Consider the following 20,853-nt stretch of genomic DNA (forward strand, 5'->3'; position numbering starts at 1 on the left):
GGCTTTATATGCTGAATTTACAGAGTTTCGAATACAGTCTGAAAGCAACAACTACACAATGAATAAACTGGGCAGTAGCATTGGAAATACAGGTTTTTTGCATATTTGTTATTTGCGCCTCTCCTTGGACAATAGGTCAAGTTAGAGTTACTTGTATGTTCACAATAAACTTCATGAGAAAATGGTCGTCACGGTTTCACCACATTTTGATGTTAAAACTTACGAACAAATTATGTATAAGTACACTTGAACAGAAACCCTTACAAAGAGGATTCGGTGAAACAACAACAATCCCCCCTCCTCATTTCACACTTCACACTTCTCCGGTTGTATCGACGAGAAAATTATATAGTTTATAATCCATTTCAGGGTATGTATGATAAGTGTCACGCATTAACTAGAAAGCAAAAATCGATAGAAACAGAACAAGTGATAAAGTAATACAAAATACAATGTTGTTGTTGATTTGACTCTCTCTCTTTCAACCATCTCAAGTAGATGTAATTGACGTGAAAAAGCGCCTTTTTACTTACGCCAGTTTTGATTTTATCATCTTGAAAAAGCAAAGAACGTTTTCTTTCGAATGGGATTTGAGCCAGTAATCTCAGGATTTCTTTACAAAAATCAATTTGCAAACAATCTCGTCCTATCTGGGCTCATTACTTTAAATAGACCGTATGATGTATATAGATATTTATCCTATCCAAATATCAATTCGATATCATTGGTATCATTGACAAAATACTGAAGTAGTCTGACCAGCAGATGAACATGGTCGTATGCAGAATAAGCAAGCATCAGTATAAGTGTAGGACATATTATGGAAGAGAAATACGACTATATATCTTCACAGAACCAGTAAAAGAGAATTAAAAATTGAGGGCGTGCAGTAAACACACACTACTAGCAGAATAATGATTAGTATAACATCTGTGAAACATTTAAATCAAAAAGAGCCATACACCGTGATTCAAGACAAAGACCACCCGAGACATATAGATAAAATAACAAATGTTAAACTATAATAACTAAAAATAAAAACTAGTTAATGGAAAGCCCAGGATTTAGTTCTCTGTTAGGACCCAATACAATTTTTACTAATTTTATCATAATATTTAATATCAAAAGAAAACAAACTGTTGGCAAACTGCTTATTCACTAAAGAACCTGTGTAAAAGAATGTGTAATCGTAATAGGGCGTGACATCTCGATCCTTCTGTTACTGTAACTTCTCATTCGGCCTCTGAGGAGGATCCTGCTAGGATCTAAATGTCCGGCCCTTTTACTTTTACGCAATAATTAATATCAACAGACAATATTCTCTTGTTGGCAAGCATAGTTTGTATGTTCATATACATCAGTTTATTTAAATCCACCTCCATTCAGAAAGAAACATTATTAAAATAAAGAACATTAAAGAATAAATCAGCACTGACATGAAATATAATGAATTGTGAATCTCTTTCAAGGGAATCCTCCCCTACCTCCCCCACCCCCCTCCTTCTTCCCAGTATATTGTGAAACTGATTTATTAACAAAAGTGTGCAATATATCAGGATACTTACGCTTTGTTTATTGGACTAGCATTAATCACTGATGGTTCTTGCTATCTTACCTCACAGGTAATTTTTCGTTGATAGCAGAGGAAAACAATTCAGCACGTATGACGGAGACAATGACGCAGGTGGTACCTACAACTGTGCAGAGAAGCACAGAAGCGGCTGGTGGCACTCGAATACTAATTGGTGTCGGTGCTTTGTTAATGGCAATTGCGATTATTTCCAATACAGCAGCAGCTGTACGTCAGGTTGTACTTATGAAAACATCAATGGTGTCTACAATGGAGACAATGGAGAAAACATCATCTCTAATTTCAATTCAATTTCAATTTCTTTATTCCAGTATAAATTATAAAATTTATAAATAGGACACATAAATATGATACATAAAAGACGTAAACATGTACAAAAATGAAAGCATGAACAAAAGTAAGAAAGGATTAGAAGTTTTAAAGATTAAAGATTAAAGGATTATAACAGAGATTCTAAGAACCCATTTTGAATATAAATGGCTGCTCTGTAGATAAATGAGTTCTTAAAAAGCATAATTCTAAAAGATGGCAAGATAGTAGGATTACGTAGATTGTACTTGCTGGTTCTATTGCACAGAGAGATCAACTCTGAGTGAAGTGGGTGATCTTTAGAATTATGTATATTCTTAGCTAGTCTTATGAATTCATTTTTAGCAGCATTTCTTACTTTACCAACCAGGCTTTCATAGTCGAGATTAAATATTTTTGAGCAGTAATGGTAACTGCAACCTCCAATTCGTTGAGATGAAAATTCGACCGTCCTCTTAACTTGATGAACAAGATGCCTGTGGAACTGAGCATTTTAGGAAACATTTTTCATAATTATTCAGAAGTTCAAAAAGTCTGACCAAACGGAGCGTGGTTGGAATAGTTTTTATGAAATACTTTTACTTGTGTGTAAATTTCATGTTTATTAAAGGTCATATTGGTTATAATTAAAATTGACTTCTCTAACTTTTTAACTTAAAAGCATAAACAATATAGATTAATGGGACAATCGCTTTAGTATATAGTTTAAACATCTAGTAAAAATTGAATATATATATATATATATAGAGAGAGAGAGAGAGTTGGTTGGCGTCTATCTTGTCGCAGAGTGCTCTATGTCCATTGGACAGAGCGGAATATATGTTGATACTAGTTGAGACTAGTGGAACACTAGTAGTTGTAACTCGGAGTTTCACGCGTTATAGCGATCGTCAGACAACTCAGACAAGAGAAACTCCGAGTTACAACTACTAGTGTTCCACTTGTCTCAACTAGTATCGACACACACATATATATATATATATATATATATATATATATATATATATATATATATATATATATATATATATTTATATATATATATATATAAATATATATATATATATATATATATATATGTATATATATATATATATATATATATATATATATATATCGAGTTAGGGACAGCTATATGTTATTGAGGTTTTCAACTAAGAGTGCGGATTTGTTTTTTGTTTTGATTTATATATATAAATGAATATATATTGCTGATTGAATGTATTGGTCTATTTTTGACTTGCTAAACCTTTCATTTTTCGAGGGTGGACATCACAATACGTGGTCTGCATTGATGTCATGATGGCAAATGTTTTCGAGAACTTTGCTTTTTCTATAACAATCTCCCGTTTGATGTATCCGTAAACCTGATAGGCCTACAGTCTGAATATTTGCTTAGTGGTCAACGTTCTCAGTACTTACAATTTCATCAAAATGAAACTTTTCTTTTTGTGGAAATTTTACTCTTCCCTGTGCATATGCAAGTAAAATATTATGAGGAAAAAGAAAAACATTTTTTTCAGTTCAATTGCAGTGATAACATCATTCACTTTGCTGTAGTCAGATTCACAAATAACACAAAATTTGAAAACCTAATATGTGTACCAAACGAAATACTATGAGGATATTGTTTTGTCCTCAGGATTTAAAAACAAAATCCAGCATTTATATTTAGCAAGCAACTCCAGCAGTCGGATATCCCTTTAATACATACAATGATAGGCGTGTACCGATGATTATGATTAATATCTACATCTCCATGATTTTACTATCATATTCCATATTTAATGGTAATATACTTACCCTATTTCTTGTAAGCACTATATAAGCTTTCGTACTAATTGAAAGTAACTCGACCGGATTTATTTGAATGTCATATAGCGCTTGTTTTCATAGAATATGGTCCATTTTTTACATAATGATGATACAAACAAAGAAGTGTCGTATTGTTTACATGTCCTTGCAATATTATTGCATCGATAATAGGTACCTGTCAAACATGGAAACTAATGCATATAGTAACTTGGCAGAAACTCTTTTGCTGTTGATTAATTGTAGCTGCAGTGTCAACTCGTTCTCGACGACGTGATTAAAGATTTAATGACCTTTTTTTAATTAAAAATTTAATTTGACAGATGAATACAGGTGGCATAAAGAGTATAAATTATATCCAAAAATAACACGCAGACGTGGTATATGTTTTGATAATGATAATGATTGCCAAAGCTCATGTCATACATGATTCCATCGTAATCGCAACAGTAACAATAAACTTAGGCGAAGCTTCGAAACTTTGAGATAAAAAACGACACAAACAGCTAGACTATCTAAAGCGCTTAGTATCGATCTGTATATATGGATATCTGTATACACACACAGCCCACACACACACACATATATATATATATTTATATATATATATATATATATATAAATATATATATATATTTATATATATATATATACATATATATATATATATATATATATATATCCATATCCATATCCATATATATATATATCCATATATATATATATTTATATATATATATATATATATATATATATATATATATAAATATATATATATATTTATATATATATATATACATATATATATATATATATATATATATATATCCATATCCATATCCATATCCATATATAATTAGTAGCAATACAAGGTTTTAAGCACATTGCCCTTTCAGTTAAAATTTTTTTTTATCCCTTTCCGAGGGCAAAAGGAATATATTGGATGGTGATGGCAATGTGTATGTGTGTGTGGGGGGGGGGGGGGGTAGGACGTGTTCCCTAGCCTACTAAATTATCTCGTGATGTGAGTATCTTATTGGGAATTTTTTTACTGCGTTATACCCTACTTACCCCCACCACACCACCCCGCCCCCCCCCATCACTTGGGAAGGCTAGAGCCAGCACTATTTAATTTACGTTATCATTACGTTATCCTCACGATGAGAGTACTCTCACACATAATGATCGCATCTTGCACATCGCAGGTACGTCACATAATTGAGGATGCGGTGTTGACATATCTGCACAAAGTGTACTCTCATTTAGATAAAGGTAGACAGTCTGCGAGATCTACTTTTATAGACTTTTCTATTGCATTGAACAAAATTGTCCTACACTTACTTACAGCTAAATTAATCGCATACGGTGTATCTTTCCGAATTACCCTATGGATTCATGATTTCCTTAGAAATAGACCTCAGAGGGGGAAGGCAGGCGATGTCTAATCAGGGGAAATGATTTTAAGTGTAGGTGCGCCTCGGGGCTGTGTCCTCTCCCCAGGATTTTTCCCTGTATACCAGCGTCTGTCAGAGTATGACCAGTGATTGTAGCGTCATCAAATATGCGGATGATACTGTCATTACTGGTTACCTGTCAGATGACATTGACTCATACGCCACCACGATTGCAAGGTTTGTCCAGTGGTGCGATGATCATTTGTTACAACTTAATGTGACAAAAACTAAGGAGCTGATTATAGATTTCCGTCGCAAGCCAGTAACTCACGCTCCCATCTATGTTCATGGGGAACAAGTAGAACAAGTAGATAAATATAAGTACTTAGGAACCATGCTGAGTAACAAAATTGACTGGTCTAGTAATACCACAATTGTCCATAAGAAAGCCAATCAGAGGCTGTATTTCTTGAGAAAACTGAAGAACCTCAAAGTGGATAAAACAATCATGACCTTGTTTTATAAATCCCTCATTCAAAGTGTTTTGATGTATAACATAATTTGTTACTTTGCCAATGGTACAAGAATCGATGTGAAGATGCTTGAGCAATCCAGGAAAGTTGCTCAGCGGGTTAATTGGTGTTCACTGATAACTTCGTTAGAGTGCTTGTATCATGAGAGGGTCTGCAATAAATTGACACAAATCATGCAAGACCCAACACACCCTTTCTTTGAGCACTACATTTACAACCGCTCTGGACTGCGTTTATGCCCACCACGTACACTTAGGGCCCGCTACAGATGCTCATTTGTGCCTTATTCTATCCATATATTTAATTCACAAGAGAGAAGATAAGTTTCTTACTTGTAGGACTTGCTGTATATATCTTTTTATTACTGTATGTGTATCGCAGTCTATTGATACTTATACTATTGTTTTTTTCTTTTCTTTTACGACCTGTGTAAGCCGAATTTCCTATTCTGGAAAATAAATTCAATTCAATAATGCTGTGAACGAAATGGCCAGCGAGACAGCTCCAATTAGAGAGCTCTGTCACAAAACTTTCTCCAATGAAATTAACGATGTGATCACCGTATCGCTTTATAATTGGTTCTCTAATATTTATGCATATTAATTTTTCATCCAGTGCTCTTGATTGGTACCCATATTTGCAAGATTAAGTTCCATGTGCTCTATTTAAGATATCGCAGCATCCAATAAGTTACAGATTACAGCTCAACGCCAAACATCAGTGACACGTAGAACGGTTAAACATAAGAAAGATGAAGAGAAAGATGTTGTTTCAACTTTTCTTTTTGGAAGTGATCATCATCGGTACGGTGCAAGCCGGAAGTAAGTATTTCTCTTTCGTAATAACCAAAAATAATCCAGTTCCACAAAAACGGAGTAGAGTACGTTATGATGTTTTTTTTTTCTATTTTAAATGTAAATAGGATTAATAGGGTAAATAGGATACTGTATTTGTCTTATTGAATTTAAGAAGAAAAAAAACTACAGATTAATCCCTGTTGTAACCTTCTATTTGCATCGCTGTATGGAAATTAAATTTTCTTTGGCAGCCTTCTTGCAGCTAACAAGATCATTTATATATCTCTATTTAGTTCCTTGCATACCCCTCTACACCCAGTTATGTTTCTATGCTATATCGGGATGAAATCATGACATGATTCTGTCAGTGAGCCTATCTGCATTTACACACTTTTTCACTACTTCCTCAATTGGTTACAATAGATAGGCCTATAGTAACATTATATGGAATAGTATTTCATATTGGCAGTTAAGGTTCAAAGAATATCTGTACTCGGATGGAACTTTACTTAAGGAAAGGCTGCATGGTATAATAGTGTATACTATGCTAAGTATATAGGCTTCGAACATGATATTAAGAGAACACTAACAACCTAACGTTTAATCTAGATCATAATAAAGAAACATAATCAAATGAGTTTAAATAATAACAATTGTACACCAAAATATTTCTTTCATCGTCATCATCCCTTTTAACAACAGTGTGGATGATCTACATAACGGCTTCTTACTGAGAAGGTATTCCACGTTTGCTTTTACAGTTATTCGAGCAAACCAGTCGGAGCAAAACAGTCCGCGAATTCTGGACTGAGAGTGATAATGCATTTTTCAATTCTTCCCTCAATAGGCTTCGATGCATGTACCCTATATTTTGTTTATACTTATTTAAGTTCCTAAAATATGTCATTTCTATGCTATCTGAAGTTCAATTTCTTAATCAAAATTCCCCATATGTGTTCGATTCCAAGATATACACATTTGACGCTTTGATAAATCTGAGAAACTCATTAAATATATGCAAACTATGACATGGTGTGTTACGCTCATGAATATTTCTTATTGAAGTCTTAATAAGTTATCTACCTAATTACAAGCCCACATATATCATTAGAATATTGAGACGTTTGAGTAATGTGACGAATAATGTGACTTTTCAAAGAAGACAATAAAATATTTCAAAAAATGGCATGTATTCAGTGGCCTTAAAAAGAAGGTTTTGATAACAAAGGGAAAACATAACAGAAACCTAGGCAGTCACTCCGTTTACATCATCAATGTACATAATGTTTATTCATAAATAAAACTAGAATTAAGAAAAGATTTGTAAATTGGTCAACTTCCTTTGATGGATTTTGATGGGAATTGCAGCTATTGTCATGGTTTCAAACGACTTTTAAAGTGATTAGGACAATGTTGTTCATAGGTGTTGGTAGACCTTTAAGGACGGTTAGCGCGCCGATGTACCGCTGGTGACGTCAGTCAATTCGAGTCCTGTCGTACCATCTGTGTCCATTGAATAACATAATCATTTCATTGTTGAAGCGACGAAATTAATGATCATATTGGATTTTTTTCTGATCTTTTTCAATATTTCAGCTAAGTAAACAGTCTATGGTCCATAAATTTTATTCGTGCTTGAAAATAAAACATTTGAAATTATGTGTAAGGTCTAAAAGGGGGTTAAGGTTTACACACTAAATTCACCTGGATCCGCGCCTGACGTCACTGTGATTCGTTCATTTATTTATTTTTGTTTTTTTTTCACAAAATTCACAACTTTCAACAATATTATCAACATGGTCATGACAAAGTTTATAAGTAAATGATAGCTATCACTGTGTTTGTTATTTCATGACAAGCTGGACGACTGTTAAACAATGTTCGCATTCGTTGTCTTGTCTTGTCTTATCTTGTTTTGTTTTTATCATAACTTGATTTTGTGGCTGAGGATCTTTTTACAGATTGTACGTGTAGCTGTTTCTGAGGTTAGTTTCTTCTTGTTTCTTATTCATAGAGTTGTGTGATTTTGCTGAGAAATTTCCATGTAAAGGAAGCCACTGTTTACCTTCACCTTGTAAAGGTAAGTAAAAAGTAAACAGAACACAGAATGTTGTCAAATTATTATTTATATATTATAAGAAGTTTAACATGCCACAAAATGATGTTTCTGTTGTGCCTGTGGATTAGGTGGTTTTCAAACTTGACGTCTTCTTACCTCGTTTAATTTTTCATTTAAACCAAAACTACTAATACAAAATACCATTGTTTGAGAGACAGCATTTAATATCGGTATGTGTTGGTTCGTTATAAAAATTGACAGTATTAGTCAACAAAAACTCATAAAAGCATACTTGAAATATTCATACTGTTTCAATCAAGACTTACGGTCCATCCTCCACCGATTTCCATTTTGCAAGATACGCTGAATGGTAAACCAAGCCATCCAGTTGGCATGATTGTATAAACGCCATCTTGTGTATGTCCAGCGTCATAAACTTCCTGACAGTCTGTATACAATGACTCGCAAGTTTCACCGTCACCTTCGTATCCATCATTACAATAACACTGTCGTACTTCATTCTCGACATCACACACAGCATTGGTATCACATCTGAAGCCTTCACAGATCAGTCGGTTATTGCTACAGGAACACTTCTGGGTGCAGTTATCGTTAACGTATGTTTTTCCATTCTAGCACAGATCAAATGTAAAATTTTAAGTTTGAAGAACAAAACTGTTGTCAGATAAAATTTTAATTCTGTTATCAAATATCCATTAGAAATGTCATCTGACATTTAAATAGATGTCACAAAAACTCACCGATATAACCATGTTTGCCTCTGTAACGAAACAGCTGCATCTACTCGCACTGATACAGTAACTTCCATTTAGCATTAACCCAGCTTTGCAGATACAACCCGTGCTACCGAAACAGGTACTGTTACAAGCAGACTCTCCTTTGGGATCTTCACATGTTGCTTCACAAGTGCAGTTTCCATAGATCATGTTCGGAGGACACGTATATATCGAAGAACCTGGAGATAAGAGCAGTTTAGCTTTGAAATGTCGTGATTATTATGTTTTGTTTCATATTTCCATGTAGTAACATCCTAATATGAACTTAACGACGGAAAGCTGATTGCGACTTTAAAGAAAGCATGTAAATTAAATCATAATGCACATTAATGCAAAATTAATGTGATTTCTGCTATTATCACATGATATGAGTAGTGCGCTTGATATGCTACGGGGCTTACCTAGAGTCGTGCCTTGTGGTTCAGTAGTGACTGCAGTAGATGGTTCCTCTGATTCTTGCACTGTCTTACCTAAACAAGGATAGAAAGCATGTTTATGAACAATTTAATAATGCATAATTAATGTGATTTCTTCTATTATCAAATGATATGAGTAGTGCGCTTGGTATGCTACGAGACTCACCTAGAGTCGTGCCTTGTGGTTCAGTAGTAACTCCAATAGTTGGTTCCTTTGATTCTTGCTTTGTATTACCTAGAAAACAGTATAGAAATGATGTTTATGGACAATTTTGTATTAACGTAGTATTTTGTATTAATTTTGTAATTAATAGTAGTAGTAAGAAAGTGGTATTAGATGGTGGAAAATAAGAATATCATTAACAACGCAAATAAATTAACAGCTAAATAGATAACGTATTCCCTCTAACCAGATAATAATATGTCCGTGTATTATCATTTACTAATCTAGTGGTCTTCTTTTCGTTATGATGTTATCTTAAAAGACCAAAATAAAGATACGCGGATATTTAAAAAGGCTGTCCATATAGACAGAATGTTGCTAATAATGCGAAAATTGTAAGATCATACATCATTAAAGGCGGCGATATCTCATTGACCTATAATTTATATTTGCAAATCCACCCCCCCCCAAAAAAAAACAATATTTGAAAGAACATTTTCAAATTTAAGTGAGAAGTATGAAATGTATTTAGTGACCGAAATTTGTTATACAAAGTTTAACTAGTGAAATCATGCACGCAGCTTATAAAGAGTTAACATTTGTCTTTAATTTCACGTCATACGCTCACATCTTAAGACTTATCTTTGAACACAGAACAAAGCTTAAATTTCCTACCAATGAACAAAAGGCTTCTATAACGATTCAGCAGTATTGAAAGGAAGTTGTATGGTTCTTAAAGCAAAATAACATAAATATATCATAGGAAATGAGCCGAACTTAATAAAGTTAAGGTTCAACGCAATATAAGGCTTCCCGGAATTCTATGAATATCGGCATTTCATATAAAAATGTAATGCGCCTATACCTTTAGCAATCACAATAGGCTCTACATAATGTTCTATCCAACCGGACACCGACCCAGAAATAAAGCAGATATACCTAATGAAATGCCTTTAAATTCGACTCAATCCATTTAAATCTCTAGTATTAATGTAATTTAGCCACTACATTTTCTAAGTTTCTTTGTACATATTATGTTCCGTTCATTATACAACAATGAAACTATTTTGTTTTGCGAAATTGTTGTGACAAAGTGCAGTGATGCATCTCAATAGATATGTCTCCATGCAAACAGTGTCACATAAGGTTATCTTGATTTTGTCGAAAGTTAGTATTGGGCATTCCGATTCCAATAAAGTCAGATCCATGCCAATAATCTGTCAACAGACATTTTAATTTTCAAAACGAACATATATAACACTAGTGCAGTGATTAATTTATTGAAGGAGTCAGTAGTATAGATGCAGCTCCTACCACAAGAAAACTTCCTCATAGTTTGTGTTTGATTGTCGTTTTACTCTCTTTAACTTTTGAACAATTATCGTGTTCATACACAACAATTGTCCTTCAAATATTGTTTGCTTTCTGACGTACAAGTTTTTAAACTTTTCAAACAAACATTATTGAAAGAACAAATTAAATATATTAAGCTACTTTATAGTTTCAAAATCAAATATTTATATTGATTCCATATTACTGTGTTTGCTCCAATTTGCTAATTATCAGTCAGCATGTATTATCTGAAGGTAAATTGAAATACTTTTTTTGGTAACCAATGCGATGGTTGATCTACTGTGAATACCGAAATATTTGATAACATTTCTTGTATCGGATTGCGCGTCATAAACTAATTTTATTTAATTATATTTTCAAGTGAATTATAGCAAGGATTCTGAGGATGGGAGCTGAGTAGGATGTACTCCGATAAACATAAATTCAGCCAATATCAATTAGAAAGGGAACAAAGTACAAATTTGCAGGTTTATCTAAAGAATGCTCATTTCTTATTGACCCAAATTATTCATAAAAAGCTCTTGGTAGAAAGATATAGTTATGTAATAGTGTACTTAACTACGGCCAAGTAAGTTACAAACCAAATGAACACAAACGTAGATCATATATTTCTCTTCAACATATTCCCCAGGCAAAGGAATTACAACAACTACTGAGGATATCTTGACCTCTTCTACTGCACAAACATCAGAGGATATGCCATCCACAGAAGCTGTTGGTAGCACTAATAATCCGCCGGGTGGGTATCCTTACTTTTACATATTTATATGTTATCTGTTGAAACCATGCATACACACATATACCATCTACTGAAGCTGTTGGTAGCACTAATACATTACCAAGTGGGTATGCGTACTTTAGCATATATGGAGGTAATCTGCTTGAAGCATGCATGCATACATATACCATCTACTGAAGCTGTTGGTAGCACTAATGCAAAAGTACTTGTTCTAAATTAGATTTTCAAGTAAATTATAACAAGGGTATGGATGAGGGGAGGGGTGTGGGATGTACTCCGATAAACATATATTAAGCCAACATTTTAAATAACGAGGGAAAAGTAAAAAAATTAAGGGTTATCCCACAGAAATCCCTTTTATTATTGACCCAAATTATTCTTTAAAAGCTTTGTTTAGTAAGATATAGTTATGTAACAGTCTCCTTGACTACGGTCAAATAAATTACTAATCAAATGAAATCAAACTTAGATCATATATTTCTCTTCAGCGTATTCTTCAGGCAAAGGAGTTTCTACAACTACTGAGGATATCTTGACCTCTTCAACTGCACAAACATCAGAGGATATACCATCCACAGAAGCTGTTGGTAGCACTTATAATCCACTAGGTGGGTATACGTAATTTTACATATTAAGAGGTTATTTGTTGTAACCATGCATACATACATATACCATCTACTGAAGCTGTTGGTAGCACTAATAATCCACCAGGTGGGTATACGTACTTTTGCATATTAGCAGGTTATCTGCTGTAACCATGCATTCATACATATCATCCACAGAAGCTGTTGGTAGCACTAATACATTACCAAGTGGGTATACGTACTATTGCATATTAGGATGTTATCTGTTGTAACTATGCATGCATACATATTCCATCTACAGAAGCTGTTGGCAGCCCTACTGTCGAGTCATTGTATACAGACTGTCAGGAAGTTTATGACGCTGGACATACACAAGATGGGGTTTATACAATCATGCCAACTGGATGGCCTGGTTCACCGTTCAACGTATCTTGTAACATGGAAAACGGTGGAGGGTGGACCGTAAGTCTTGATTTAAAAAAAAGTTATGTTTCAACTATGTTTCTGTGAGTTATTATGATTTAGTCTATAGCAGACGCTAATGAAAGTACGAGTTTCTGTTTTTGGTTTAGTTGCACTTTATAATTCTTAACCAGGAATTGAATATATTAAAAATACTTTAGTAGATGCAAAGGGTGACAATCATAAAAAAAAAATGTCCTTCCCCCTGAAGAAAAACAAAACAAAGAACGTCCTAAGTTTTTCATACTGAAACATTATTTTTTTATAAATATATATTCGTGCGGTATTTCTTGAATAAGTTTGTGTGTTAGCATGCTTCAAATACTCCAATAACTCTCTTTATTTCATTATTTTTACCTGCTATCTTTTCAGGTGTTTCAACGTCGTACCGATGGCTCTACTAGTTTTTATCAAAACTGGACCGCGTACAAAGAAGGGTTTGGTGACAGCAGGAACTTATGGCTAGGAAATGAAAAGCTTCATTACTTGACTAACCAGAGAAACTACAAGCTTCGCTTTGACATCACTACTTCTAGTGGATCGGCTAAATATGCTGAATATACAAAATTTCAAATCGAGTCTGAAAGCAGCAACTACACAATGAATAAACTGGGCAGTCGCAGTGGAAACACAGGTTTGTTGCATGTTGGATATTTGCGCCTTGCCTTGGATAACAGGTCAAGTTAAAGTTACTAGAATGTTCACACTAACCTTTATGAAAAAATGGTTGTCACGGTTTCAGCACTTCTTGATGTTAAATATTACCTACAAAATATGTATGAGTATACTGTATCAGAAACCCTTACAAAGAGGGTTGGTATAACACCCCCCCCCCCTCCCTCCTTTCACACTTCACACACAGCCTTTCTCCTGTTGTATCGACGAGATAATTATATAGTTTATAATCCAGTTCAGGGTATGTAGGATCAGTCGCACGCATTAATTAGAAGGCAAAAACCGATAGAAACAGAACAAGTGATGAAATTATACCAAATACCAAATTGCTGTTTATTTGTCTCTCCCTTCCAATCATCTAAATTTAGTGGCAATTTATATGAAGAAACCTTTTCACTTTCGCCAGTTTTGGTTTCATAATCTTGCAATTGAAAGAGCAAGAAGGTTTTGCCTCTCCCAGGCTGGACCCGTTACCTTAACCGTCTCAATTGAATACTGTTGGTATCTTTGACAAAATATTGAAGTAGTCTGACTAGTCGATGAACAAGAATGTATGCTGAATGAGAAAGCATCAAGCAACAGGAAATATTATGGAAGAGAAATACGACCATATATCTTCACAGAACCAGTAAAAGAGAATTAAATATTGAGGGCTTGCACTGAACACATTCCACTAGCAGAATAATGTTTCTTATAACATATGTAAAACAATTATACCAAGAAGAACCGTACACCGTGTTTCAAGACAAAGACAAACTGAGACATAGAATGAAATAAATATGTGAATATAATAAATAAAAACTATTTAATGGAAAGAGTTAGGTCTCCGTTCGGACCAAATACCATATTTACTCATATTATCATAATATTTAATATCTATAGACAATAATTTTATGTAACCAGTTAATTTCAATCCAGATCAATGATCCTCTTAAAGTCACATCCATTGAGAGGGTAAACTTATACATCAGTGCATGAGATATATAGTGATCGCAAAATTATTCAACCGATGATAACAAATAATTCAATTCAATATGCATCCCCTCCCCTTCATTCTAGTTTACTTTAATGCCTATTTCATGACCCAACAAAATTGTCTGCAATATATCAGGATACTTACGCTATAGTTTAATGGCCAAGTATTAACCTCTGCTGGTTTTTGCTGTTTTGCTTAACAGGTGATCAACTCTCTTATAACAAGGGACAACAATTCAGCACGCATGACCGAGACAATGACGGATGTGTTAGCTTCAACTGTGCAGAGAAGCACAGAAGTGGCTGGTGGCACTCGGATAGTTGGTGCTCTTCTTGTAATAGTAATAGCTATTGCTATAACTTCCAATACAGCAGCAAATGCAAGTCAACTTGTACTACTGAAAACCTTAACGGAGTCTACAATGGAGGCAACGGGGAAATGATCTTCTCTCATTATCATACTTATTGCAACGTCCAATTCGTTGAGATGAAAATTCGACCATCCTCTTGAGTTGATGACGGATAGTCTTTCATATAATTTGTCTCGAAACATTTGTAAAATAAACAAATAGATTTCGTTATGAGAAAGACAAATCAACTGGACGAAACGAGCCATTGGTAGTATCCGTGAAAATAATACATTAAATTATGTATCATCTTCGGGGATTGAAAACTCTCAAGAAAACTTTCATTAGGAGATTATATGTTCAAATGTGAGTGGCAGATTTACAAAAAAAAAATAGTATTCCTTAATCTTCAGACGTACGCACTGTTGAATATTCCTTTATTTGAAATAATTTCCTAACTGATCATGTTTTCAGTTTTGTTCAATTTTGTTTGTTTTTTTCCCACTGTATTTATTTACAATACCGTAACATATAATACAAAAGAATCAGCAAAAAGACTTACATAAAGAAGCTTACATTAAGAAATCATAATAGTCGTTAAGGTTACACAAATTGTTGTTTTGCTTAGATATAAAATAGTAAAAGTCAAGTAGAAAGCGAAACTTAAAATAAAATTCGTGCGTATCTGGGATTTTGTTATTCAACCTACAAGTGTAAATATACTGTTTAGCATGCAAAGTTAAAAGGTTAAAAGGATTACCCATATCATCAAAATCACCAAAACAAATATTGGACAAATTAAAAGTATAAGTAATTTTGAATGCAATTTGAATTCACTGCCTCCCAGAAGCGCTCAACGTGACTACAATTATGGAACAAATGTATTAGTGTTTCATCGGCATTCTTGCAAAATGAACAGAGTGGAGAATTGACCTTTTTCAGTTTATAAAGCAAGCTATTTATGCCTAAAATACGATGTAGGAAACGCAATTGTAAATATGATACTTTGGGGTTATTCACAGCCGTATACGGAAGCCTAATAATCTTATTCCAATCTACTTTACTGGAAATTTCATAGCTTGCCATTTCATACAAGACGACGGGGCGTGCAGAGACCGGTAGTTAGCTTATTTTAAACATTTGTGGTTATTTTAAGTGTGCGAATGCATATAAAAGTTATTTTCACTCATTGGGAGCAAATCAGAATCATGGTACCCCCTCCCATGACCAGGAATGGCGTGAATAATCCCATAGTATGAATTAAATGGAAAATTTCTAATATTTATTTTCGCTTGAAACGTGTTACATGGAATTACCGAGCCATCGTTTTAATGACATCTTTCAAATGAATTTTTCTGTGATTTAAAAGATTATAATGGAAATCATATTGTTAACCAATATATGAATGTTGTTTAAAATGATTTCATTGCCGTAATTGCTATCTGGATGATAAAAATTAAACTCAGCCCAAGCCTCACACACTTCTCTGCAAAAATTAGAAATACGTGAAACTGCCTCCTTATTGAAATAAAATTTGAAAAGAAAAGCACCACCGAATAACACTAAAAAGAAAAACAAATTGCGAAATGGCCAAACTCTTAATAACAGTTATTTTACCAGTTGTCATGTTTTGACAACATTCCAAGTAAATGTTTGAGCCTGGATAATTTGGGAAGATAATTCAACGAAAAGAAATCTTCATTGTTTGTAGTAAATGTGACATCAACATATTTCACGGGACCAGGATTAACATTAAAACCATACTCAAAAAAATAACGGGGAACCCTTGAAACCAAAGCACCCAATGGAAAAAAGAATGATTTGCTGAACTTAACTTTTAAACCCTAAGCGACAGACAAATTATTAAGAATGTTAACAACCTCTACAAGAAAAATAAAACAGTATCATCGGCATATTGTAAAATTCTAATTTCAGAGTTATTAATATAGATATGCCTTTGAAAGGACAGCTGGTTTTAACCATGAACGTGAGAAATTCTGAACATAAAATAAAGAGGTAAGGACTGAGTGGACAACCCTGTCTTTCACCTCGAGAAATATTAAAATACTGAGAGAGATGACCATTGTTAATAACACAAGATGTAACGTTCCCATAATAGGTTCTAACCCACCTAATAAAATTTGGACCAAAATTGAAGAATTTTAAACTTTGATAAAGAAACTCCTATGTCCAAACAATCAAAAGCCTTTTCCAAATCTAGAAAAAGAAGAGTACCTGAAATATTGTTAGAATAACAATGATCAATGAGGTCTAAAACTAGTCTAATGTTCTCACCAATGAAACGTCCCTTTAAGAATCCAGTTTGCTCCTCACTAATAATGTAATTTAAAACACGCTTCACGCGGGTTGCCAGAAATTTTGCATCAATCTTGTAGTCAGTATTTAAAATTGCTATAGGCCTCCATTTTTTCAAAAATTGTAAATCTTTTGAAGGCTTTGGAATCAAAGAGATTATTGCTCCGCCCTGTTCATCGGCTAAGTGTGTATACAACTGAAAGCAAAATTAAGAGAATTAACAACAAATCACCTAAAATATCCCAAAAATGTATATACATAAAATTCAACTGATAATCCATCAGAACCAGGGGTTTTATTCTTTTGTATGGACCCAATAGCCTCTTTACATTCATTGATGGTAAAAAGACCCTCGCACAAATAACTCTGATCATCGGTAAGACTGTTGTGATCAATACAAACAGCATCAAAAAACGAAACAGGAGAAATATTAGGACACTTAGTATGAAGTTTACGATAAAAACTAACAGCCTCACTTAAAATATCCTGACAATTTGAAACAATACGATCATCTACACTGTGAAGCTGTAATAGGTTATTATTTACCTTGTTGTAACGTTCAAGCTTAAGAAAATACTGTGAATTTTCCTTACCATATTAACACCATCTAGCCATAGAATGAATAACCATACCCTGAAATTTATTATCATATAACATATCTAAATTGTTTCGCAGATCTGCTAGAGTACTATTTAAACGTTCAAATGGGCAGATAGTGATTAAACTTTCCAACCTGGCAATCTCATTTACGAGATAGTATTCAAACCTGTTACGCTCTTTCGCACGAATGGAAGAATAACGCATACTAAAAGAACGGATGTTCACCTTAACAGCTTCCCAGAGAAGGGAATCATTCAAATAGGAATCATATGAAGCAGTTTTGTTAATAATATCAATCATAGAATTAAAATAGCACAAATCTTCTAAAAGTGAAACATTTCACTTCCAGTAGCCACGGCCCATTGGCTCGATCTTACAATTAATAGTAAGAGTAACGCTAGAAAGGTCGGACCTAAAAATAGAAACAATGTCAGCTGCACTACAGTTTGAACAATGTGTCTAGAACACCAAAATAAATCGAGTCGACAGTGAATAGAATTATCAACAGAAGAATGCTAGGTGAAAAGCCGGGCGTTAGGATTACGATCACGCCAAACATCAATAAGATCATGATTTTCTGCTATCTGAAGCATAGTTTGACGGGCATTAAAATTAGTTCTTTGCAACCCAACAAATTTATCATGAGTTCAATTACCTACAAAATTAAAATTAAAATCACCGCGCAAATAATCGATGTACAACCAAATGCTGTCAAATGTTATGCAATAGGCCTATTACTAAATTAAAATGGGTCATCCTCGTTTGGGCCATAAACATTAATTACAGCATAAATCTGATCGTATACATTTAAATCAATAACAATAAACCTTCCATTTTCATCGACCCTAGTTCTTATAATAGTTTAATGAGTTTTGGGTTGAAAAATAAACCAACACCTCTACTGCTATTATCCGCATGGTAAAATAAAAGAAGATATAACCCCATTCTTTTTACCAAGAGTTAACGTCACAAGGGACATAGTGAGAATCTTGTAGTAAACTAACGTAAAAACGACGATAAAGTAAATAAATAAATAACTTTCTCCTATTCATATAGTTACGTAACCCACGAGCATTTCACGAAACAAATTTTACTTCAATCATGATGTACTTCTACTTATAGGATAAAGTTAAACTAATTTTGCTGGCCACAAACATTATAAAGTCACGATAGATACAGTGGTATTAAGCAATCAGAAAAAGAAGAGTTCTAAACCCCAAACAGCCTGCAGAAAAATCTGACCTTGAGAGATAGGTTTGCTTGGAGCAGGGGCGGGTCAACGTCGTAAAACAGCAGAGTACTGAGATTACCAGGAAGATACATCGGGCCCCTAGTGCTGGAGTAAACTAGACAACTACATGATGGCAATAAGGAGAAGGTAAATGGTTACCATTTTGATCACGCCATTGTCCTGACAAAAAAAAATGCAGTTTAATGCCTTCCGAGTATAATTGCAAAACACGATCACTCCATTTCCGCTTCTCCGGTATATCAGCATAGGTGAGATCGTCGGTGATAAAATATTCCCTATCGATGAGCGAGGTTCGCTGCTTCCGTAGAATAGTAAGTTTATCTTTAAAAGTGGTAAGTCGCACTAAAATATGTCTAGGTCGTTGCTCGTTAGGACGGAAAGCACCGTCACGATGAGCTCTAAGAACTTCAGCATCTTGAACGCCGGCAGTAAGAAACACACTCTTAAAAATAGCAACACAATCCTCATCCTCAGAATATGGAAAGCCAAGATGCGAAGATTACACTTTCAAGAAAAGCGCTCTTGTTTATTCACAGCTACCAACAAGTTTTCGTTAGCTTCCTCAAAATCGCAAACTTTAGTTTCCAAGGCAGTGATATGTCGTTGTGTTTCTGCATATTTTGTCTCGAGCACTTCACTCGGGTGCTAATCAAAGCCAAAGCTCTATTGAATTCCCCATCAATAAGATTCAGGTCATCTTTAATACGATGCATGGATTCCCGAATAGACTTGCCCAAGTCGTCAACCTGCTCCTGAGGAATTGTATAGGCTAAGGCTCGCCTTACAAAATCTAACGTACGAGGTGAAGGCGTTGTCTGCTGATTCTTACTTTTAGCCACTTTATTTGCTCTTCTAGTACTGGTGGAGGGACTCATGATGACAAACAGTTGAGAATAGTGATTATAATTGTTTACTTTCTCTCATATGAGTAGTGAGTTAATGTCCCGATGTAGTTAATAAGGATGAATTCTGCGGAGCCCAAATAACGTGGAGCACTCTACTACACCGCCATATTGCATAATGAATATGAATAAACAAAATGAACAGGATCATATATGTGTATGTATTTGGTTCATTGTGTTTATATTCCTAGAGAAGAGTGGCGTAACCAACGGGAAAAGTAGGCTGGAACCCCACCCCCAGTCAAATATCCCCCCCCCCCATGACAAATTTGGGAAAGAAAAATATTGGACGAAAGTGACAAAATGCATTTAAAGGCTTAGTTAAACTAGTTCGCGGTTGGCGTTCATTCTTAATTGACGGGAATTCTCAAGTTTTGTACCCGTCAATTGCGTCTCATGTTAAATATTATCCTATCCATTTGCTTTCTGTTATCGCTACGAGGACCCCATCCCCCATTCGAGGCCCCAATGCCCGTCAAACACCCTACCAAACGGGACAACCTGCTACCATGCTTGTTATATTAGATGTATATTTATAAACTTTTCCATCGTTAGTTATGTCAACCGTCCGTTAATCCGAACCAAGTCTTGCTACTTGGAAGCTGCAGCATGATATATTACGTAATTCGTAGACAATGAGGTCTGTAATGTTGAAGAAATAGTTCGAACCAAAGGGAGAATTTCATATAAAACAATTAAAAGTACTAAAAAACTGAACCAAATTGTCAAAATCCCATCGCTGTTTGACGTTTTAAATTGATCCAAATTCTAAATTTG

At 34.3% G+C, this 20,853-nt stretch overlaps 3 protein-coding genes across 4 annotated transcripts in view; 1 reads left to right on the forward strand and 2 right to left on the reverse strand.

Moving 5' to 3' along the window:
- The window catches only part of LOC139973029 (fibrinogen-like protein A), a 141,235-nt gene that overhangs the window by 96,151 nt on the left and 24,231 nt on the right, over nt 1–20,853 (reverse strand). The gene's annotated exons all lie outside the window — the stretch shown is intronic.
- On the reverse strand, nt 1,561–10,298 carry LOC139973028 (zonadhesin-like). Of its 2 annotated transcripts, none has more exons than XM_071979375.1 (4): nt 9,694–10,157; nt 9,257–9,471; nt 8,822–9,127; nt 1,561–1,835 (listed from the first exon to the last, which is right to left on the reverse strand). In XM_071979375.1, exons 2-4 carry the CDS (start codon nt 9,440–9,442, stop codon nt 1,815–1,817), a joined length of 513 nt encoding a protein of 170 aa, XP_071835476.1. In that variant the 5' UTR covers nt 9,443–9,471; nt 9,694–10,157; the 3' UTR covers nt 1,561–1,814. The 2 variants fall into 2 exon arrangements, with proteins under 2 accessions (XP_071835476.1, XP_071835475.1); XM_071979374.1 differs by lacking the exon at nt 1,561–1,835 and adding an exon at nt 1,869–2,384 and having other exon boundaries at nt 9,694–10,298.
- Nucleotides 6,299–16,427, forward strand: LOC139973027 (microfibril-associated glycoprotein 4-like). Its single transcript, XM_071979373.1, has 7 exons — nt 6,299–6,460; nt 8,451–8,516; nt 11,856–11,963; nt 12,452–12,571; nt 12,849–13,009; nt 13,382–13,643; nt 14,863–16,427. Exons 1-7 carry the CDS (start codon nt 6,391–6,393, stop codon nt 15,168–15,170), a joined length of 1,095 nt encoding a protein of 364 aa, XP_071835474.1. The 5' UTR covers nt 6,299–6,390; the 3' UTR covers nt 15,171–16,427.

Source organism: Apostichopus japonicus, chromosome 9 (genome assembly GCF_037975245.1).
Source record: "Apostichopus japonicus isolate 1M-3 chromosome 9, ASM3797524v1, whole genome shotgun sequence".
NCBI lineage: Eukaryota > Metazoa > Echinodermata > Holothuroidea > Aspidochirotida > Stichopodidae > Apostichopus > Apostichopus japonicus.